General features: G+C 43.1%; 1 protein-coding gene across 9 annotated transcripts in view; it reads left to right on the top strand.

Moving 5' to 3' along the window:
• tns3 (tensin 3) overlaps positions 1–24,591 on the top strand; it is a 532,570-nt gene that overhangs the window by 114,286 nt on the left and 393,693 nt on the right. Inside the window, exons 1-2 of one of the 9 annotated variants that reach the window (XM_085988098.1) lie at positions 21,861–22,121; positions 22,979–23,053. The exons of the other annotated variants lie outside the window; for them this stretch is intronic. Coding sequence (XP_085844224.1) covers positions 23,015–23,053 — 39 coding nt within the window. The 5' untranslated portion in view covers positions 21,861–22,121; positions 22,979–23,014. Of the gene's footprint in view, positions 1–21,860; positions 22,122–22,978; positions 23,054–24,591 lie in introns of those variants that run through there. 9 annotated transcript variants of the gene reach the window in all.

The following is a 24,591-nucleotide window of genomic DNA, read 5'->3' as shown; positions in this document are numbered from 1 at the left end:
CAGTCTGCTAACACCGAGGCAGAAGAGGGGCTGAGAAAGGTGGTGGACAGGTAGAGTTAGGGGCCGTCAGTGTGCATGTGGAAGTTGACCCCATGTCTTCAGATGCTGTTGCCAAGGGACAGCATGGAGATGAGGACAAGGAGGGGTCTGAGGACAGATCCTTGGGGGACTCGAGTTAAAATTGCAGGGGCAGGAAGAGAAGCCATTGATGGAGGTGCTCTGGCTACGATCAAACAGCCAAGAGTGTAAACCAAGCGAGGACCATCACACTGAGTTGGACAATGTCCTTCCTAAAGTGTGGTGCCCACAATTGGACACAGTACTGCAGCTGGGGCCGAACTTGTGTTTTGTATATATTTAGCATAACTTCCTGGCTTTTGTACTCTGTGCCTCTATAAAGCCCAGGATCTCATATGCTTTATTAACTGCTTTGTTAACCTGTCCTGCCACCTTCAAAGATTTGTGCACAAGCACCCCCAGGTCTCTCTGTTCTTACACCCCCTTTAAAACTGTACCATTTAGCATGTATTATCTCTCCTCATTCTTTCTACCTCACCGCATACTTTTTGTAATTTGTAGGTAGCGTAATTTTTTAAGTTAAAGATTTAGGTGTAGAATTTCCCGTGGGGGCTTAAGTGGGAAGTTACCCCTGAAACTACGCCCATTTGTGAACCCATTTTGCCGATGTCTATTCATTCCCAAATTTCCTACCAATCTCATGAACATATGACAGAACGTAAATATGGGTGTAAACGAGTGGAATTTAGCATAAGCAATCGGGGCCGAGGAAAGCGGCAAACTCACATTGCATATTCTTTAAATTTGAAAATTAATGTTTCAAGCCATCTAACTGTCACAATGCACATAAGGCACAGCATGTTCAAGAATACGCAATTGTGAAGATTTTCAATGTGGACTTGTACTCATACCATGAAAATGTATTCAAATCAACAGAAAATACAGTGCCAGTCTCAGTCAGGATAAATTTTTAAAAATCACAATACTGTACACCAGAAAAATTACTCTTTCCTGCTGTGCCTAAATTCTGGGCTTAAGTTTACACCTGTTTTGAACCAGCATAATTGCAGGAAGTCCACATCTTTAGCCTGGGAAGGAGCTGTTCTAATGAGCTGAGATGCAGGGATCGTTAGACGGGTGTAAAAGAGTGAGGAAATTAGGGCCTAGCTTAATTGCATGCGTAACACGAGTTTCCTCAAACCTTTTTGCCGCATATTTGCCCCGATTTAAACATTTCTCTGGGTGCAAATACACAGGAAATTCCACCCGTAAGTCTTTTATTATAAAACTTGGCTTCTCTGCCCTGGGCGGCGCTATATTAAAATTCAACACTAAATCATAGCTGCAGTACCCAGTTACTGTTGCTGGGTGGCACTGTGCAGAAACTGGGGGGGGGGTGGTGGAGTGCAGTGAGGTGGACTAGAAAGAAATGCAGAAGTTTACAAAATGAAGAAATGGCAAGTGTGAAAGAAACTAATAAAATGGGAAAAGAGAAAAAGTATTGGTGCTTTTGCAGTCAACCAGAAGCGCCCCCCCCCCCCATCCCCCATCAAAATTGATTTCTCCTTCTGGTACATTAAAATTTATTTCTGCAGAAGCCTGGATGCAGCGATTGTAGTAAATGTTATAAATGCCTATTGATTAACCAGTTTCCATTCGGGTAAAAGTTTCTTTTCTTTTTTGAGATTTCTATTCAGAATTAAAATACCTCTTCAGTAAGCAAATGGTTTTGATCCTTCTGGCTCCATTTTTTTCCTTTGGCTTTTTCCCAGTTGCATGGATACGGTCACAATCTATCTGGTAAACTGTCCAAGGGAGCAATCTTCATATGCGAGCTTCTGCATCACATCCCTTCAGCAGTTTAGCTGTGGCTCAGTTGGTAGCACCCTCGCCGCTGAGTCAGAAGGTTATGCTCACTCCAGGGACTTGAGCACATAAAGCTAGGCTGACACTCCAGTGCAGAGCTGAGGGAGTGCTGCACTGTCGGAGGTGCCGTCTTTCGATGAGACGTTAAACCGAGGCCCTGTCTGCTCTCTCAGGGTGGATGTAAAAGATCCCATGGCACTATTTCGAAGAAGAGCAGGGGAGTTCTCCCCAGTGTCCTGGCCAATACTTATCCCTCAATCCACATAACAAGAAACAGATTATTTGGTCGTTATCACATTGCTGTTTGTGGGAGCTTGCTGTGCGCAAATTGGCTGTCGCGTTTCCCACATTACAACAGTGACTACACTCCAAAAGTACTTCATTGGCTGTAAGGCGCTTTGAGACGTCCGGTGGTTGTGAAAGGCGCTATATAAATGCAAATCTTTCTTGCTTTAAATACCTCGCTTACATCACCCCTCAATCTTTTAAACTCAAGGGAATACAAGCCAAGTTTATACAACCTGTCCTCAAAATTTAAACCTTTAAGCTCTGGTATCATTCTAGTGAATCTGTGCTGTGCACCTTCCCAAGGCCAATGTGTCTTTCCTGAGGTTCAGTGCCCAAAACTGAACGCAGTGCTCCCGATGGGGTCTGACCAAGGTTCTGCACAACCGAAGCATCACTTCTTCACTTTTGTATTTCAGCTCCCTTGAGATAAAGACCAATATTCCACTAGCCTTTTGATTACTTTTTGTACCTGTGCACTAGCCTTTAGTGATTTGTGTACCTGGACACACAAATTAATTTGCTCCTTTGCAGCTTCTAGTCTCTCACTGTTCATAAAATATTCTGATTTGAATTTGCGATCCAAAGACCTTACACTTCCCAACTTTGATGTCTTTCTGCCATAGTTTTGCTCGCTTACTTAATCTGTCTAATTCTCTGTGTAACTTCCGGCTCCCGGCTACATAATTTACTGTGCCTCCTAGCTTAGTGACGTTTGCAAACTTGGATGTACCACTCTCTCTTCCTTCATCCAACTAATTGATATATATGGTGAAAAGCTGTGGAAAGTGTACTTGTCTGTTGAGAACAGGAGCAGTCTTGATTGTGATGTATAAACACAGATGCATCGAGCGCTCTCCTGGCCCCAAGACTTTAATTCTAAGCCAAGCAGTATAAATTGTTGAGCTGGAATCCATATTGTAGCTGGCAGTCACAAACTGTAGATCTAGTATAAACAGACTTGCATGCTTCAAGATCAGGCAGTTGGCATTGGTATATTGCAGTTGAAAGCTCTTGCTACTCACCCCATGGGAAGATGCAGTTTAAGGGCACCATTTAAGGTTGTATTTCATAAACATTATGCTAATTAGCTAACATTTGCAGTTTTCTCTTGCTTCATAAATACCACCTACACAGTTGCCTCACTGTGCCAAACTTTAAAAAAAACATCTGGATGGGCACTGAACACTTTTTTTCAGAAATGTAGACAGTTAAAAGTGAGTCACACAGTAAGTGCATGTGCTGCATCTTACTTTTTTAAACATATATTTGGCAATCTGATGATTTATCCAGGTTCTCAACTTTCGAGTGTTATAGAAAAAGGAAACGAGAGTGTTCAATAGGGGTGGAAATTACAGTCCGCGATGTTATCGTATGAATACTTGACGCATTTTTATCAAATCCTCCCTCTTATTTTAAGGGAGATATTAACTTCTTTAAAATTGCTGACAGTAATTTCTACCCTATAGTAATACATGTATCAATGTCCTTGGCATTGCTCATAGGTAGATGGTTGTTGAAGCAGGATTTCTGATATTTAGCGTGGCCCTTAATGAGCACTAATGAGTGTCAGCTGTGGCTCAGTGGGTAGCACTCTCTCCTCTGAGTCAGAAGGTTGTGGGTTCAAGTCCCACTCCAGGGACTTGAGCACATAAATCTAGGCTGACACTTCAGTGCAGTGCTGAGGGACTGCTGCACTGTCGGAGGTGACGTCTTTCAGATGAGACGTTAAATCGAGGCTCCGTCTACTCTCTCAAGTGGATGTAAAAGATACCATGGCACTATTTCGAAGAAGAGCAGGGGAGTTATCCCCAGTGTCCTGGCCAATGTTTATCCCTCAATCAACATAACAAGAAACAGATTATCTGGTCATAATCACACTGCTGTTTGTGGGAGCTTGCTGTAAGCAAAATTGGCTGCCGCGTTTCCCACATTACAACAGTGACTACACTCCAAAAGTACTTCATTGGCTCTAAAGCGCTTTGAGACATCTGGTGGTCGTGAAAGGCGCTATATAAATGCAAGTCTTTCTTTTCTTTCTGCTGTTGTCACTTAATAAATTCCTGAGTTGGTGCTTCAGAGGCTCAGGGTTTGAATTGGCAGGGAGCATGCTGGGAATTCCAGCCGTTGGTGAGCCACATGAGAAAGCTGTTGTACTAAAGTGACCTGAGAGTTGATCTCTGGTGTTCAGTAGGAGTCCAGCAGGAGCCGTGAAGGCCAGTGCTCTGACCGTAGGAAGGTTTGGGATGAGGTTTATCTTAACTGTAGGAAATGAGGTGAACCTGGATTAGAGACTATTTTGCCTTGTTTTTTTTTAAAAGAACAGAAACCTTTGGTAGAATGTGATTGGTTGCTTTTGTGATTGAACTGATCAGAAATGACACTGCAAAGATTATCTGGGATATGATTGATCCAGGGGACATGGTTCTGGGATATGATTGGTTCTTGGTTCTGCAATCTGTTTGGTTAACCAGACAAGTTGAAGTTACTGATCTCTAGGATGTGATTGGTTGAAGGGGAAGTTGCCTCTGGTTCTGCAATCTGACTGTTGCAACGCTAACATATGACAAGATTTTTGTTAACAGTTGCTGTCCCGTGGCATTGCTCATGCATAGTTTGGAGTCTGAAGCCTGGGAACACAGTTGTGATGCTTAGCTGCTAACGTGCCTTGTCCCTTTAAGGCCATTGCTCAGATAGTCGCTGTAGGGAAATTGTCTAAAGAGGTTCAGAGATCAGTTAATTATTGCCAGTGAGAGATTTGCAGATTCCTAGGCACTTGTAAATTTCTGGCTACAGGTAAATCTGCAAACTTCTCTCACCAACTGACTTTAAGCTGTAATTAAGCCTCCTCCCACCTTACTTAATCTCAGCCTATCAAGATAACCTTCTCTCCCTTTCTCCTTCATGTAGTTATCTAGCTTCCCCTTGAATGCATCTATGCTAATCGCCTCAACCAATCCACGTGGTAGCGTGTTCCACATTCTCACTACTCTCCTAAATTCCTTATTGGATTTATCTGTGACTACCTTGTATTTATGACTAATGCTCCCTGTAATTTTTTTTTGGGCTGCGCGTTCCAGTCAAAATTCGGTGCATGCGTTTTTCTATTTAAAAGCCGGCTCACCCGCAGCGCAGGACCTCCGGAGCACTGCGCACCGTGCAACTTAAAGGGAACATTGTTTATGGCCCCTAGTTTTGGACTCCAAATATCTTCTCTGTCTACCCTATTGAACCCCTTCATAATTTTAAAGACCTCTATCAGGTCAGTGCTGAGCCTTTTCTTTTCTATAGAAAAGAGCCCCAGCCTATTCAGTCTTTCCTGATAGTTGTAACTTCTCAGTCTGGTATCATCCTTGCAAATCTATTTTCACTTTCTCCAGCGCTTTTATTATCTTTTTGTAATATGGAGACCAGTACTGTGCACAATACTGTAACTGTGGTCTAACCAAAGTTCAATGCAAGGTTAACATAACTTCTCTCATTAACCAGAAACTCAACTGGACCACCACATAAATGCCGTTGCTCCTAGAGCAGGTCAGAGGCTGGATATTCTATGAAAAGTGACTCACTTCCTGACTCCTCAAAGCTTCTCAGCCACCTACAAGTCGCAAGTCAGGAGTGTGATGGAATACTCTTCAGTGCCTGGATGGGTGCAGCTGCAACAACACTCGAGCAGCTCGACACCATCTTGGACAAGGCAGTTCACTTGATGTTCAGCCCAACCAGCACTTTAAGCATCCAATCGCTCCACCACTGGCACACCGCGGCTGCAGTGTGTGCTACCTATAGCACTTGCCAAAGGCCTCTTCATTCGTGCTTCCCAAATCCGCGACCTCCACCAGCTATAAGAACAAGGGCAGCAGTGACATGGGAGCACCATCACCTCCAGGTTCTCCTCCCAAGACCCACACCATCCTGACTTGGACTTTTATCGCTGTTCCTTCATTGTTGTTGGGTCAAAATCCTGGGCGTTCCTACCGAACAGCATTGTGGCAGTACCTTCACTACATGAACTGCAGCAGTTCAAGAAGGCGGCCCACCACCACTTACTCTAGTGCAACTGGGGATAGACAATAAATGCTGGCCTTGCCAGCGACACCCGCATCCCGAGAATGAATAATTAAAAATAAACAAAGAAGGGAACTGTCAGAAGTTTGGTGGGCTGGATCAAAGAAGCTTGCGAGCTGTGTTTAGTAAATCACTGTCCTAAGTGATACGAGTTTGGGCAGTTTCAACTCAGTGGGCAGTTTCAGTTCTTGGTGACTTCAAGTCCAGACCATAAAACTACCTCCAATTGGATGAGAATCGGTGCACTTACAGAGGCAATAGGATAATTAATGTGGGAGATAAATGGCATCTGGTGCATAGTGGGTGGGCGAGTGCTCCATTTCCCAGCATAAACATCTTTTATTTTGAGTACAGAATTCACTTTAGGGTTCAATTTAGTTTCAGTCAAACCAGCAAAACCCTAAACCAAACATGCATTTTTAAATCCTCACCAGTAAATGATGCAAGTTCTGTCACAATTTCCCTCACGGATCTCTTTACACAATTTTATTTTTGGTATGACTCGTTCAACAACTGCGGCCGATTGGAAACATAATACAGTACTTTAAGGTAGAAATTGTTTGGCTAAATCAATATTTAAAAAAAAACGATTCAGCCCTCCCCCCCCCCCCCCCCCCCTCATGCGAACAACTTTGACGTTGGTGCTTATTTGTCAATGCAAGAAAACAACAAATTAAATGAAAATAACAAATTAAATGGACCTCCTCAACTTTCTGCTGTGTGATATACTTGTTTGTTACATTCTTAGCAGAAACTTTAAAATCTGAAATTAAAGGTCAGCTCAGAAATCGATATTGAAATCAGTAAAACCTTATCAAAAATAGTCCTAACAGACTGGGCTAGAATGGAAGATTTATTCCCAACTCTCCACTGTGTGTGGCTTTCCCCACCCACCATCATTTTAATGTGTGTTCCCCCATTCTGTACAGCCTGAGACTGATATTTAGGGTTTCTGGTTTTAACTGGCTTTTTTTCTCCAATTTTTGTACTGATGGGAAAATGAATACACTGAATTTAGTGCAATTGAAAAATAAATACTTACAGGTATTTATCCAGCTATTTTTCATCTTGATCGTTGATGAGATTCCACCCCACAAGCCCAAATATTAGGGCCTACTTTTTTTTAAAAAAGAGAAAGGAGGGTTGGAGTGTTCTCTCTCTCTCCCTCTCCTTGCACTATGGCCCTGATTTTTTTTGGCCCGGGTGGGAACGCAGCAAACCGAGCAGTATGCCACCCTGGAGCGGCAGCAGACTGGCGTGGCCAGTCTTAAGGGTGGGGCCTCATTTGCATGCCACTTGCCTATATCCCAACCCAAACAGCTACAGGGGACCAGAGGGTACAGTCCCTGGCACTATGGTAAGTGGAAAGGAAGGGGGAGGTCCAAAGTTTTCCTTTTGGGGCCCGGAGGAGGACAAACACCTCCGCTGCCGCACCAGTGCAGTACTGATCAGCCGTGATCTAATTGAATGGTGGGACAGGCGCGAGGAACTGCATGGCCTACTCCTGTTCCGATGAAATGTTAAACTGAGGCCCCGTCTGCTCTCTCAGGTGGATGTAACAGATCCCATGGCACTATTTAGAAGAAGAGGAGGGGAGTTATCCCCGGTGTCCTGGCCAATATTTATCCCTCAACCAACATCACTGTTAAAACAGATTATCTGGTCATCTCATTGCTGTTTGTGGGACCTTGCTGTGTGCAAATTGGCTGCCGCGTTTCCCTACATTACCACAGTAACTACACTTCGAAAGTACTTCATTGGCTCTGATGTGCTTTGGGACGTCCTGAAAGGAGCCATATAATTGCAAGTCTTGTTTCCTGGCCCACAAGGAAACTAAAAAAAGCTTACTTTAGTGGACCTCATCTGGCCTCTATGCATTTCCTGGCAGGTTTGTGTTGTGTATGTACCTTTAAGAGAATAACTGGTCTCAGACTGCAGTACCGGCAGTGACCACCCCTGCATAAAAGGCGCTAGAGAGCCTCTGTTTGTTAGTTTTTCACTATTGACTTCCACCAGTAAAGACTTGTTTGAGACACGGACCAGCAGGAGTGAAAACAATCATTCACGGACTTAACACTGGCGACGAGTAAGAAACGAACTTACCTACAACTCGGCAGCACCTCAGACGACGTTGTTGAAGGTCGGAGCCAGAAGAAAGAAAAAAAAAAAATAGAGTCCAAAGAAACTCGAGACGGGCGTCAACCGTCAATCATCGGTTTGAAAACTTGCAGGAGAGACTTTCCAGAGCCAGGCTGGGTTCCTCGGTCTGTGGTTTCCCAGCTAATCAGGCTGGTGGCAGGTAGTGCTCTGATCCTTCCTGGGCTGCGGCGGGCTGAAGCTCGATCGGGTGGCTTTTCAACGGGGCCGGGCAGCGAGTCGGGAAGCAAAGAGAGAGAGAGAGGGTGGAGCACACACGGCGCGGCCGGTGCTTCGAAGCCGGGCAGCGTTCGGACCTAAGAAGAGGGAGGGAAGTGTCCCAGAGGGTCCGCTCCACGACGGGAAAATAATAAAAGAAAAAGAATCAATATTTAACGCGCAAGAAACCGTGGAAAGCAGCGCTAACAACAGCGGGGAAGAAGGCAAAGCGCGGGAGGCGCCATTTTGTTAAATTGGGGAAGAAGGCAAAGCGCGGGAGGCGCCATTTTAGATTTGCAAGATGCCGAAGACTGGCTGTATCACTGCTTTTGATAATACAATAGAGGACTGGACCACGTATGTGGAAAGAGTCGAGGTATATTTCGAGGCAAACGAAATAGCGGAGGGGAAAAAGGCATCGATATTGCTAAACTTAATGGGCGCTAGAACGTACGGCCTATTGCGGGACCTGATTACTCCAGCCAAACCGAAGGCGAAGAGTTTTAACGAAATTGTTGCTGTCCTACAGGAACACTTAAACCCTGCACCGCTGTTGATAGCAGAAAGATTTAAATTCCACAGGAGAACTCAGCACAAAGATGAGAGCAATGCTGAGTATCTTATGGAACTACGCAAGCTATCAAAGCACTGCCAGTTCGGAGCAGGACTGGCAGATACCCTACGGGACAAATTTGTCTGTGGACTCCTGAGGGCAGCACGGTGGCATAGTGGTTAGCACTGTTGCCTCACAGCGCCAGAGACCCGGGTTCGAATCCGGCCTCGGGTGACTGTCTGTGTGGAGTTTGCACATTCTCCCCGTGTTTGCGTGGGTTTCCTCCGGGTGCTCCGGTTTCCTCCCACAGTCCAAAGATGTGCGGGTTAGGTTGATTGGTATGATAAAAAAAAATTGACCCTTAGTGTTAGGGGGATTAAATACGTGGGGTTGCGGGGATAGGGTGGGATATGTGTTGGTGTAGGGGTTACGGGGATCGGGTGGGATATGTGTCGGTGCAGGCTCGATGGGCCGAAATGGCCTCTATCTGCACTGTGGGGTTTCTGTGATTTCTGTGATTCTGTGAAGGAACACAGAAGAAGTTACTCTCAGAAAAAGAGCTGACGCTAGATAAGGCTTTCAGCGTGGCAGTATCGTATGAAGCAGCAGCCAGGGGAGCTGCAGAAATTCAACAAAAACCACAGGAATACGGCACCCACGAAATGACACGGGGATTTGCAAAATGTTATCGCTGCGGCAGAACTAACCATGACCAGAAGGACTGCTGGTCCAAAGACAAAATATGCAGACAATGCGGGAAGATTGGACACATTGCACGAGTTTGCAGGTCTGGGAAGAAGACCAGCGACAACAAAATGGCAGCCAGGAACGATTTGTACACGACAAGGACCTCTCATGTATACCGTGGACGTTGGGGAGAGCATTGTAAGACGCCATGCTGACCAGATTCTAGAGTCACTGGAAAACGTCAACTCCACACCACGATCTGATACACCTGGTAATGAAATTGACGTTCCAATTACAGCTACCGCAGAACCGGTAATATTGGAAGCAGATGAACCAAACAAAGACATTGATCCCGACGCAACATTGCCAGAAGAACCTGATACCCCAAAGAGGCGTTATCCAGACAGAATCAGGAAGCCTCCTCAAAGACTGAACTTATAATTGCTTAAACCTAACCAATGTATCTAGCAACAGTAATTGTGATTGTAATTCGTTATCATTTAGTTGTTAAATGAATGTTATGTACTGTTTATCTAAAAGGGGAGGAATTGTTGTGTATGTCCCTTTAAGAGAAGAACTGGTCTCAAACTGCAGTACCGGCAGTGACCACCCCTGTATAAAAGGCGCTAGAGAGCCTCTGTTTGTTAGTTTTTCACTATTGACTTCCACCAGTAAAGACTTGTTTGTTTTCACCCCTGCTGGTCCGTGTCTCAATCATTCATAGACTTAACAGTTTGGAAGCGACCACTGCTTCCTTGCTCAGGCCTCAGGTTAAAATCACAGATTGGGCCCTGATTTGCATATTTAAAGAGGTCCCTGCTGACTTGGGCGGGTGACCTTGCCGCCTGCAATTTAGATCGGAGCGGGGGGGGGAAAGGAGTGGGTAAATTCCCTGCTCCACTTTAACTGCCCGCCACCTAGTTTCCACCAGGCAGGAGAAGTTAAAATCGAGATCCATGTTTCTGTCACCCTTTCTCTCGATCTCGGTCTGTCTGTCTGTCTCTCTCTTCCTCCTTTGTTCTCTGTTGCTCCAATACTGTCCCAGTTCAGTGCCCTGCAGGCAATCAACCAAAAACCTCTTGTATAATAACTATATCACCGAGGGAATAACAGATGGTTGTTCGTTTGGATTTGGGTTGTACTAATATGAGCAGAAACTGAAGAGACCTTAAGAGCAAAATAATCCGCTCTGCTGTAGAGCCTGGAGGCACCTGGAGATTAAAATTCTACCGAGCAACTACTGTATAGTGTAGGTTGCATTTGTAAATAAGTTTTTTAATCAATCCATTTATAGTCCAATACAAAGTACTCCCCCTCCCTCTCCCTTGCTGTACCCTTTGCAAAATTGTTCTTCACCAGTAGTGTGATCATATGTAGCAAAGACACGGTTACCCTGACAACAAGACATCAGTCAGTCGCTTGCGCTGATGTTGGTCCACTAAAGATGTAACTGGCAGGGTCGTCGAGCTGTTCACAAATGCAGACTATTGTGTTTCATGTTTGACTGCAGATAAATAAATGGGTAAGTTAGTGTGTGAAACACTGAAGACAGGCCAAAATTACTGTTGTTGGAAAGGTACAGCTATGCAAAAAATTATATGATGCATTTGATTAGATGTGAAGAAGCCATTAATGTACATAAATTACACCAGTATATGAAATGGGTACATTCCTGATTATACGCTTCGAGCATTACTTGCCGTACTACAGGATGTTATAATTTTGTTCACCTGGCAACCATCATAGACCGAGCAGACTATTCGAACAGCTTTTTGTACATTTAACTTGTATTGTTTGAACTGGGATTGGAATCTCGTCACAGGGTCACATTCCATTTACAGAACAGGAAATGCACATAATGGGGGTATGTCAACATTTTAGAGCTCTTGATTGAAACTTAACCCTCAAGTTTCAAATCTGACCTTTGTGACCATATTTCAAACAGATACATCCTGCTTACTCAGTACAATTTTTAAAATGTCACTCATTCTAACGTAAAGTTGAGGTTTGTGTCTGATGCCTTCTCTCCTTGGCGGGAAATTTCCTATGTGCAGTGTGGAAGAAAATAGCTAACTTGCTCTTCACGGACAGGTTTATGATATTGTACACACAGTGCACAGGAAATCTTCCCTTCATTGTAGCAACAGTTGACACTGCAGTGTAAAGATGCCCACAGCTCTATGTTGTGCAGTGAGGGGAGGAATTATAGAGAACGTTCTGCATCTTTTCTTAAATAAGGTCAACTCTGCATTGAATGAATACTTGCATATAACATACTTTTTGTGCAGCAAATGGCCGTTTGCTAATGATGGGTCCATTGTATGCAGTTTTCTGTTATGGAAGTGTATGCATTTAGATAGCACCGATGCACGTTTCTTAATCACTTATGCCAATAACTCTACCTATCCATTCAGGGGTAAACAAATATTCCACATACTGCAAGTTCAGTGAAATATGTTTTTAAAAAAATTAAAAATCCTGTTAGTTTACAGTTGTGTTTCAGCAGAGCAAATATAATAAACTGAGTGTTTCCATTATCAAGGTATTTCTGCATAATCTCATCACTGAAAAGTGTTTGGAAAAATACAGTTCCAGGATTTGTTTTTATATAAGCAAATAATTTAATCATGAAAAAGTTACGATCAAAATAACATGAGCCCTTCTCAATTGCTAATGAAGAAGACATTTATGGAAGGCCCAATTTTATGTTTTTTGTGGATGTAATGCAGTGTGTTGATTACGAAGAAATAACCTAATTACTTTGCTTGCATACATATGTATTCAGTAGCTATATTGAGGAATCTGAACTAAAGAATGAGAGAATACTTATGTAAAAATGTTACTTGCACTGAATTTTGATTTGGATCAAAGGGTTCTGAGTATGAGATTGCACGGGCTGGGATGGTTACTGCTATCTAGATCAATTGCAAACTCGGTCAGCTTTCTTCAATTTGATTGTATTCAGATTAATAATCATGCTGCCACAATGTCTTCCCTGCCTTTAGATCACACAATGATTTCATATATTTTATTTCTCCTGAAACGCCCTTTCAGTTGAAGTAAATGGTAAGGGAAATTTGGTGGCCATAACAGAAGACAGGTAAGCATGCAATAAAACTGCGCAGCAGGAATTTAAGACCTAAATTGGCAGCAGCAATAGGAGACTGATTTCCCCCATTCTCTTGTCATTGCAGAAAATGAAAACTTGCACATCAAAGATCATGAAAATGAACCGTGCCTGTGCTGTAATTAAAGCAAAAACTAAATGGAGGCATTGTTAAATTCAGCATCTAGAAACTAAGAATCCATTTAGAATCACTGTCTATATTTTGACTGTTCATTATCGGTTTAAATTAGTTTACGTTGTTCACTGATAGGACTACAGCTTTTTCTGTAAATATGATATACTGGCCCAGAAATTAGTGTCCCAATGCGCGAGTAAGCACCGTGTACTCGCGCGTGGGACCGATGGAATTGCCGGTTTTCTGCATGCACAGCGCATGCGCGGGAAACCGGCATTTCCGATCCTCTGAACCAAGGGGTTCAGAGGTCGAACGCGTGCGTGCAGGAGTCTGCGCGTGCGCGTTGAACTTCCTTTTTTTTCCAGGTTTGCCCGTGCGTGAAGGCCTCCACTTTGTACACTTTAAAAAAGCAGACGTAAGGACTTAATTTTAAAAGGTAAGTGGTCTATTAATTCAAATTAGAATTTTTTTTCCACAGGTTTATTATTTTTAAAGACTTTACAGTAAGGTAAGTGTATTTTTAGCCCCGATTTTTTTTATAAATATTTTTTTCAAAAATTTAAATTATTGTTTAAAATAGTTATTTATAGTTCATTTAAATAGTGTGATGTTTTTAAAAATTTTATTTCAAGTTTAAGTACTGTTTTGGGCGCCCGGAGTTTTCATGAGTTTGACAGTTCTTACTGTCAAACTCATGAATGAACTTTTGCATCCTCCGATTGGTTGCCCAGTGCTCACGTGATCCCAGCCGACGCATCGCACTAAGTACGTCGTTGGGTCACGCAAGCACAGTGCGCCGGGAGCTGAACCGGGCCACAGACAGGAAATCCACGCAGGGCCAGGCTTCAATTGCCGGCGCGCTAGGTAAGTGTAGGTCGGGGGCTTGCACCCGCGGGAAGCCCTCGACATGAATTTCTGGGCCATTATTTGATAAATTTGTCAGTGACAATTTGAGGCCGAATGTCCGTATTGTTCAGCTAGAATATCAGCTTGAACAGTTGAACGATCATCTGATCTGTCATTTATTGAGAATATGCCGCAAGTTGGTGAAACTATCTTTAGAGTTCTAATGATTTATAAAATTAGCTGTGTATCTAAAATGTAATTGAACTGAGTTCATTGTGCAGTTGAATTTGATCTTGTAAAAAAAAGCCACATTTAAAATTCATGCAAGAATTTTAAAAAAAGCCAACTTTGGAGCTATGAGAGGAATTCTAAGAAGATTTAAGTAAGAGGTTGAGTAAAACGAAATTAGGTGTTGGTACAGATAATGGTTGTGTAATGGTTGTCTATGGATTATTCATCATAATTGATACCAGGGTATTGTACCCATTAAAATTTTAAAAAATAGGCATTCTCTATGCTTCATTTCTAAGTCAGTGGAATGATTGAAGTAAAAGGCAATCAATAACGACTCCTCACACTAGGTAACCAGCACTTTACACACAGTACTTAAATCTTCAAAAAGAAACTCTTTGCAGTTGGACTCTGATTTTCTAATATTAAATATTCTTCTTGCGTTTTTGTGGGGCTTTGATGTAGTCCTCCTTTGAGCTACGTTTTGATGCTCATTGAGAGTGATGAGTTTAATTTTCTTGAGCGTTTTTTGCTTTACCCTTGGTTTTGAAAAAAATAGGTCAAGAAGTTTTGGCAGAGTTTTGCATAAATTCCTGAGGCAAAACAGAAAAACATTATTGCATTGTTTTTCCGTCTATTTGTAGATCTTAATTCACCCTTGTTCAAAAATCAGCCTTTTGTTCCTGGTTAATGTAGTGTTGCTGAACACATATTTGCTTTTAGTAATTCTTTGTCCTCGGCACATTCATTAATATTCACACAAATGTATGAATAACTTACAGTATTGAATAATGCAGTTTATTTAGGAAGTGACCAGATATTGAAATGTGCCTCTGAAGTGGTCTGGGTAAGAAAATGTTATTATGTAGTGTATTCTTTACTTGATCCGACAGTAAAGCCAGTTGAATGGATTTTAACTATGGGGAAAACTCTCAACATATTACCAATTTAGCAACTGTGTTCTTTTTCTTCTTGTATGTGAAATTAATTTTCTGTTTGAGTTTAGCTATTAGCTTCCTACATTAATACCATTCTCTTCAGTCTATGTTTGTACTTGGGTCTAAATCTATTTATGTTAATGCTCCTTTTTAACCTATTTTAATAGGAAGGAGAAAAGTTGTAGTTGAGTACTTAACCTCATAATTTTTATTTTGTAAACAGTCTGTATAACTTGGAGCCACCTTGTGCTGGCAATTGTTGGACAAAGTTATATTCGTGATTGAAGTGCTATCTGTGTCATATTGAAGTATCTGTGTCATATTAATCCATCATAAAACAATTACATGATAAATGAGAGGTTTCTTGTGCTATCAGCATTTGATGCATACTAGCAGATGGATCAGTACTTTACTTTTAAAAGCTGAGAAGTATGTGGCCTATTGAGGTGCATTGCCAATACAGTAGTTGCATGACTGGGCACAAGACAAACATGCTAAATAACACATGAAAAGCCTGAACTTGGACACACCCTAGGAAAGCAATAGCACAGCTATCAGGTCATATAGGGGTTTTCATTACGGAGCATTAGCTTGCTTGAGAAATCTGAATGAAACCGCTAACTGAAGCTTTATTCAAAGTGCGTGTGCTTGTGGTTTTTGTATGTGATAAATATAGTACGGTATTATTGAAATAGCTTCAACAATACTAATAATATGTATATTTAAAGTGGTCAAATACCCTAAATCTTTTGTAGCTCAACTTTTGAGCATTATGTAGGAATAACCATCAAAAGATGTTTCATTGATGAGTAGTTTCTGTTTAATTCTGTCTCTTTGATTAAAGGTAGTCATAAAACATGCAAAAGATCATCTCTCTAGTAGGGCTGGCATGCATTTTCCTGTTAATACACACCTGATTTTATATGAAAAAATTTCAATCTTATTGGAAAGTTTGATGAGAAATAAAATTACCATAAACAATTTTCATTGTGCTGCATAGGCGAATAAACCAATTCACTTGATTTTGGAAAAAAAGAATCCAGGCATAGGTCTCGTGTCTTTCGTTAGAAATGAGATTTGGGGTTCCTTGGGTATGTAACTTCAGATGTCCTAAAGATTTAAGCATTTTCTAATCTTAGCTTAGATCTTGATTTGTGCTCCAGAATGTCACTGACTGACACACAGATATATAGCCATGAGCCAAATGAAGATGCTGTCTCTCCTACCTTCCATTTCCACTCACCCTCCCTCAATTTACAACTGTGATCTTGCTAATATTGGGCAGGAAAGATCATTGCATAGCCACCACAGCAATTACTGGGATTTGATTCTTCCGTTGGACCAATGGTTTTCAGATTTTTCTTTCAAAGGAAGCCATTGCAAATGTTAACGCATCAATCTCCTGTCCCAGCTTATAAAAGAGAGTCTCAACTACCCAAAGGTAAATTCAAGATTCAAGATTCTTTATTTGCCATATGTAACTAGTACAATGGAATGCTTACTCCCCAATCACAATAAAGCTGTGGGAGCTCACAGAGACACGTCAGCTATTTTTACAGCGCCGTATTCAGAAAGTCAATTCTTTGGCATCCAGTGGCAGTGGGAGCACGATGTCCCTCAGCCGCTCCGTCCTCCTCACTGTTGCCGGCTCGGCTCCACGTGCGGTGGCCTGCTTCTCCCGCTCACCCTCTGGCCACCATTCCCGGCTCCCCTCCTCCCAGTCGGACTGCGAGTCGTCGAGTCTGCTGCTGCGTCCCGATGCGCTGCGCTCCTCCGCCCGACTTGCCCAACACATCCTCCGGTCGCTGCGGCCTCCACCTCACCATCGCCGGCTCCACGGTCCGACGGCCCAGGCCTGCTTCTCCCGCTTCCGGTCCAGCCTCTGGCCGCCATGCTCAGCTCCCCTCCTCCCGGTCGGAATCCCTTCCCGCTGAGGAGCGGCCGGCCGACGTGCCCTAGCAGGTTGACGTGGCTGCTGCTGCTTGCCGCACTGTGCTGCCTCCGCCCGACTCGCCGAACACCTCGCTCCGGTTGTGGGAGCGAGCGGCGAGAGCGGGCCGCCCAAAGCAGGGAGAGCGCGCTAGCACCGGACTGTCTCGGGCGCCATCTTGACCATGTTGGTGCTGTCATTGCAAAAAAATCTTTTTGATTAGCAGATATAGTCAACCTGATTTTAACTCTGGGCACAAATTGGGCGGGCGGAAGGCTAGACTCTTGGGAACCAGCCATAACACTGCCAGTCTGAGCTCCAGACCATTTAAACTCTAGGGCCTCATTTCAATATAATGGACAGCCCTCCCACTTTATGCAGGCAATTTATGGTGAACCTCATGAGGCCTATATAAGTGGGAATGCACCTCTTAAAGCATGGTTGCATTCCAAAACTATGCACAAATTGTTGCTCAAACCTGTGCTCCGCCTTGCAGAGATTGATGTCCATCTTGGAGAACTGGCAGAGCAAATGGATAGAGGCTTTGAAGGGTTCACTCAACATCTGCTGTCTGCTCTCCCGCAGATCAGTGGAAGTGATGAGTGGCAGTGGCACTATAGGAACGGTACATGTTTCCATCTCTCAGGATGTCAGCACGTCTGCTTCTTCACCACCTCCTCAACCAATACTCGACCTGGGGCCAGACTGCCCTGGTAGCAGCTGAGGTGCAGGAGTTTGCAGCTGGGCTCTCTCAGGATCGATCACCCTGAAGTCACCAGCCACGAGCATCTCCAGAGCCCGCACATGAGCAACAGCAGCCTTCTACCAGCTTTATTGAGGTTATTAGGGACTGGTAAGATTTAGAAACCTGGTTATAAGAAAGGCACCATGGGTTGACACTTGGGTGAGAAATGAATGGAAGACCATTACTGTGTTGGGAATTGAATTCATCACTTGGTAAGATTTAGTGGGTGGTGAAAGATGTAACAATGACTGTTAATGGAAAGGGCTTTGGGTATGTTTTCATGGCAGGGAATGAGCATGTCACTGGAATAGTGAAACAATTAACTCATTATTCTCTCCTCTTGCTGCAAAGCGTTGAGATGGCCCTCCTCCTTCTGCTGTTTCTTCTCCTTCCCCCGCTATTCCTTGTCCACTGAGAACTGCTGCTTGTTGCTGCACCTCCTCCAAGTGCAGGCCCCTCTATGTCAAGGTTCTGTAGGATGCAGCACCCAATTATGATGTGGGAGACTCCTTCTCGGGCATTTAGTAGGGAGCCCCCAGGCCTATCCAGACACTGGAACCTCTGCTTCAAAGGTGTGCTCAATCATCATCTGTGTTGCTCAGGCGTGGTGGGGTTGTAGAGAGGTGTTGAGAGTCACATGTATAGGGGTAGTCCTTGTCTGAGCAGCCACCCTGTCATGTTCCTCACATTGCTGAATATTGGGAGATGGTAGACTGTCTCCGCATAAATGCACCGTAACAGCTGCATGGATACTTTGAACAAACATGCATGATCTTGGATCTTTGTTCGACATTCCTTGGACATTAATGGAGTGGTAGCCTTTTCATGAATGCTGCTGGCTGGCGTTCTGATGCCCTGATGGCAACGTGTATGTAGTCAATGACGTCCTGGACGTGAAGAAAGCCAGCCACTGCTGCAAATCCTCAGGCTGTCTCCTGTTGACTGTTGCTGTTAATGGGCTAGGTGATGTATTGGTTGGCCCTGGTGAACAGGGTGTTGGTAACTTGCTCAATGCAGCTGTGTACTGCAGACTGGGAGATGCGGCAGACGCCCCCTGTAGAAGACTGGAAGGATCCAGTGCCAAAGAAGTTGTGGGCTGTGGTAAGTTTGACGGCCACTGGCAAAGCATGATCCCCTGGTCCAGCAGGCAGAAGGTCCTGTTGCAGGAGACTGCAGAGGTCTGCAACAGCCTGCCTACAGAAGTGCAACCTCCTGATACACTGCTCATCAAAAAGATACAAGAAAGTGACTCTTGGCTTGTATACTCTGTGTGCTCCTTATGACCTGTTAGGAGCAGCCCTCCTCACCTGATGCTTCATCAATGACCTTCCCTCCATCATGAGGTCAAAAGTGAGGATGTTCACTGCATAGTGTTCAGTGCCATTCGCAACTCCTCAGATAATGAAGCAGTCCGTGCCCGAATGCAGCAAGACCTGGACAATATCCAAGCTTGGGCTGATAAGTGGCAGGTAACATCGCGCTGCACAAGTGCCAGGCAATGACTGTCTCCAACAAGTGAGAGTCTAACCATCGCCCCTTGACATTCAATGGGATTACCATCATCAAATCCCCCACTATCAACATCCTGGGGGGTCACCATTGGCCAGAAACTTAGCTGGACCAGCCACATAAATACTGTGGCTGCAAGAGCAGGTCAGAGGCTAGGTATTCTGTGGTGACTGACCTGACCACCTGACTCCCCAAAATCTTTCCAAGGCACAAGTCGGGAATTAGATGGAATACTCTCCACTTGCCTGGTTGAGTGCAGCTCCAACAACACTCAAGAAGCTCAACACCATCCAGGGCAAAGCAGCCCACTTGATCGGCACCCCGTCCACCACCTTAAACATTCACTCAATCCATCACCGGTGCACCATCTACAAGATGCACTGCAGCAACTCGCTAAGGATTCTTTGGCAGGAACTCCCAAACCTGCGACCTCTACCACCTAGAAGGACAAGGGCAGCAGGCACATGGGAACACCACCACCTCCAAGTTCCCCTCCAAGTCACACACCATCCTGACTTGGAAATATATCACCGTTCCTTCATCATCACTGGGTCAAAATCCTAGAACTCCCTCCTTAACAGCACTGTGGGAGTAACTTCACCACACGGACTACAGTGGTTCAAGAAGGCGGCTCACCACCACCTTCTCAAGGGCAATTAGAGATGGGCAATAAATTCTGGCCTTGCCAGCGACGCCCACATTTCATGAATGAATAAATTTTTTAAAAATGGGTGCAGCTGCTCCTGTTGCTGGCTGCTGCTCCTCCTCCTCCTCCTACTCCAACTGTTCCTCCATCCAAACGAAACTGCTAATAATACCACCTGTAGGAAGCAGATGGCTTAATAATGGACATAAATCTGATGATTTTGTCCCACCTCCCACCTCCCAAGGGTCAGGGGACCACAATTTAAAAACCTATGCACTGGACATCCAGGAATTAGATGGCTCTTTTGTGTCATGGATTGGATTTGCAGCCTCCCGCCAAAATTATTGTTAGATTATTTGCCAAATTACTTAATTACGTTATACTTTGACCTAAAACAATTTGTATCCTAATTGCCAGTTTAGGGCATTTTTGACCGCTTGGATGGCGTTTTTGAAAGTATTTCTGGTTGTAATTGTTTTTCCCTAGAGTTCTTTACATTGGGAGAACCTCTGAAGTCCACCCCAATCTCCTGCTATAACTGCGGCGGAAACCCTGGAGAAAACGACTGTTTACACCATGTCTCTGGGGTTTTGCTACAATCCCAATTTTCAAGTATTCTATATTGCACCACTGCAAATTTTCCATTTCCGTCACCAGTCATCCTTATGGCATATATGAAAGAAACTTTTTAATCTGACGCTAATTAGTAATGAAATATTGACAGCTTGATTCTGTGGACTCTGGTTTGTGACTGCCCAAACTCATTTCACAGGCAGCAGATAGATCAAGATTTGCATCCGATCAGTTTGGCTGGAATAGAACCCAGGTTCCTGAGGAGCAAGGACAATAATGTCTCCTACTTTTAGTAGCACAGAGGTTGACTGCAGGCAGCAACACCACTGTTGCCAGCTAGACTGCAATAACTGCTGACCAGTCGAAAATCCTCCTGCAGTTGTTGGGAAGAGGGGGAATCATTTAGAACAAATTTAGACACTGCTGTAATGCGCTAACATTTCAGTTCCAAAACATGGTTCTTGCACAGCTGGCTGCAAGCTAAATGCAAAACTACCAGGACTTGCTAAGACTGGCAGCTAGAAGACCCACTTAAAAAAAAACTATTTTTCCGAATGAAAGCCTTGCAAAGTTGAATTTGGACTTGTGTGCCAAAGTGGAACCCTTGCCTTCAAAGAAGATGTTGTATTGCATCTCCATAAGCAAGTGAAATGACATCTTTGATGGGTCCTGGTGGTGTTGCGTGAAATAGAATGACTGCAAAAAGGGGCCCGTTTAATTCTGAGAAAGTGATGAAACTATTTTAGTTTTACGAGTTCTAAACTGGTTAGAACGAAAGGCTGATAGGATTAAATGAAGTCGGATGGGAGGAGGCTTGTGTAGTGCGTTGGGCCGAATGGCCTGTTTCTGTGCTGTTAATTCTGTGTCATTCTGTTTTGCTGGTATTGTATTCTGAATCTGTTTCTATTGCAGAAGTTGACATCCCAATGAAATACTACTTGGGACAGCTTGTTCTTTACCCACCACTATAGTGTTAAGAGTGTGAAAGTTCAGTAAACAAGGCTTATCAATCTTATGCTTGGTCCTGCCCACACAATATATTAAATACCACATTCCACAGGTGGCCTTGGCTACAAAGCACTGTCGGTTAAGCTCCTGAACTTTTTAAAGATTGTTCAGTGACAAAATAGAAGCACATAGTTCATCATAGATTTTTTTTTGCTTTGTGTGTGGAAAAGATTAGGTTTTGCATGTCAAGACTAAACGAATGACCACATCTACTGTTTTTCCTGACAACACTGTGATTTATAGGCTCCTTGTTTGCCCACCTATCCAAAGAGGGAGCCTCTGGTATCTGGAAAATTGAGGGAGGAAGTTTAGTAACTGAAACAGCCAACAGAGGGGGCTGTGGGTAATGGGCAGAAGTTCCTTGTGTGAGTCGGCAGCAGGAGCTGCTTTAGGCTAAGCAAGACTTTGGTAGTGTGGTCGTGCTTTAACTATTTGTACTTCACTGCTGCTCAAAGGCTGTACCTTTCATTGCTGAGGATGCTCAGCAATTTCAGAGTCTGAAGCAAGCTGCCATTTAGGGTGTCTTTTAACAAAACGCTGAATAGTTAATGGTCTTGGTTGTTTTCTATCTTTTACCTGCCAAAGAAACGAGCAGGGCATTGTTTGAACCCGGCACCAAAGGTAAGTTGCGTCACGCTTGCATTTGACCTTCCAAAAATCAGACCGAGCAAAGTATGTTTAAGAAATGTTACTGATCAGACTCCAGTCTGGTGCTTTAGATTGAATGATCTCTGATTTTGTGTTTAGACACCCACACATTTCTAAAATACTTGAGTAAGTCATCATATTCTGACTTGATCTCTCTTTACTTTGTAAGTTCTTGCACATGCTGTGATCTTGAGTTGACCTTATTTACTAAATTATTACAGTCTTCTCTGTAACAAAGTAAATCATGTTGTAGTTGAGCTGTAAACCATTTACTTGTGGGTTTTTTTCTGAACAAAGCATTATCAATCACTGCATGTTTATGTCCGTCAGGAGCAGGTATTTTTCATAGCCCGAAGGCCAGGTTTAGTGAGCTTTTGTTAATGAGAAATAAGCTGTCCCCTGGTGTAGAGGCTGACTGGCTGTGCTTCCTTGAGTCTGATTTTTATCTGTTTGCCCTCAGTTCAGTGTTCAGTGATAACAGAAATGTGCTTTGAATTGTTGGGTTTAAAGCCCTGCGATACTTAAGTGACTGATTCAATCTGATAATGTGGCATACAGGTGTGAGCAACCTGTTTGCAACACTGCGTATTTGCAGCACGCTTCTTTTAATGGAAAAATAGAATAGTAAAAAGGAAAATAAACCAAGGGAACAGGTTACTACAGGTCTGTTAAACATGTGTGTTCCATTATATGTGCGAGGCGAAAAACCTAATCCATTTTGGAATGCATTCCTCTGAAACCTTGGGGAGGAGGAAGATAATGAGGTATTGTTTATAGAGCAGAGGTTTGGGACTGATCTCATATTCCCATGTGTACTTATTTTTTTCTAGGTCATATCTTACAGTTAAGTGCTGCATTGCCCTGAAATGCAATATTACTGTATGCGCTCGATGAGCAAAGAACAGGTAATTTATTTTGAAAATAACTTTTTTTTTTAAAAACAACCTTTTGAATAAATCATTGACTACGCATTCACTCCTTAAGTATGAATGGTTTGTTCTTTTTGTAAAACCTTGAAGCTGGGCTCCACATGTCCTTTATAGTGCTGCTGTTGGAATGCTCCAAGCTGAAACTACATGTTTCATCTTGCACTAGACTACAAAGCATTCAGCTGTGTGTATTCCTAACTTGTTTTCCCACCAACTGTCTCGCAGGAAAAGCCCATATCCACTTTAATTAGTAACAGTAAAAAACTGATGCAAGCTTGTGTCTCCTGTGAGCAGACAAAAGACAGTGAAAATGTGTTTTATAATTCAACGCATAAATTAAGTTTCGAGAGTAACATCCAGGAGAAATAACAGTTTATTTAAGAGTAAATTCCTTAATACAAAGACTGAATTTAGTTTTTTTAAGAGCACTCTCTTTCCTGCTCTTTTAGTGTTTAGCCGACTATGAAATATCACTGGCTGAAACAGTTTAGTCAGCCAATCTGTTGCACAGTTGATTGTGTGTGAGATCCTCAACTCAACAGTTTGTAGTATTTATGTGATGTGTGTTGCTTTGCTTTCACAATCAAAAGTGAATGTACAGATTGTATAATTTTCCTTTTTGATTGCTCAATTATTATCTATACCAAGTAATCACATTGACTGACTGTAAGTGGAGGAACCTGCATGTGCAGTATATTTACTTGTCCTTTCAGGGGAATGGTATCACGCAGGCTGTAGTTTCATCATTTAGCAACTCTGAGCACAGACTGTAGTGATGGCTTATTTTCTGTAAGACTCTGTTTTGTTGCAGCTCTATATTTTTAAACAATTACAGATGCTATTGTAATTTGCTTGTTGAGCTTGACCACTGATGCCACTTCTGTATTGATACCTCCATGAAGCATTTCTCTCTAATTCTCCTCCTAAACTCCTCTGCCTCTCCACCTCCTTTAAAAACCTCCTCAAAACCCATCTCTTCGAGCAAGCTGTTGGCTGCAGACCCTAATTTCTTCATTTCTGGCTCAGTCTCCATTTCCCATATGCCTTTCCGTGTGTAGATCCTTCAGACTTTTTAAAGTTTCAAGACATTGTTTGTTGTATGACTTAGTTTGTTGTATGACTTCAAGCTTGGGATTAAAAACACCAGTGAGGAAAGCAAATCTCTGTGAAAGCTTCTAAAACAGCTATTGGAAAAGTGGCCCAATTTATTTACGGTTGGTTGACCGACATTTATGAATCAAAGAATGCTGACCCAAACTCTAAAGGAGAGAAGAAAGTAGTAGAAAAACGCAATATGATGTTGCAGTCAAAATTTCGATCATACCAGGTTGTTTCCGTTTTACTTGTTAATATGACCGCCATAAAGTTGGCACATTTAAACTCTGCGACTCTGCAATAGAAAATGTTCCTTTCAATCGCGGCTAAAATACCATCCTACAGCTCAACCGGTGCTTTATAAAAAAAACATTTTGATCATTTGTGGAAACTGTCTCCTCCTTGTATCACCTGAGGTG

Source organism: Somniosus microcephalus, chromosome 5, assembly GCF_052327205.1.
Source record: "Somniosus microcephalus isolate GS21.2 chromosome 5, FLI_Smic_1.0, whole genome shotgun sequence".
NCBI lineage: Eukaryota > Metazoa > Chordata > Chondrichthyes > Squaliformes > Somniosidae > Somniosus > Somniosus microcephalus.
This window is presented reverse-complemented; position numbering and strand designations above follow the sequence as displayed.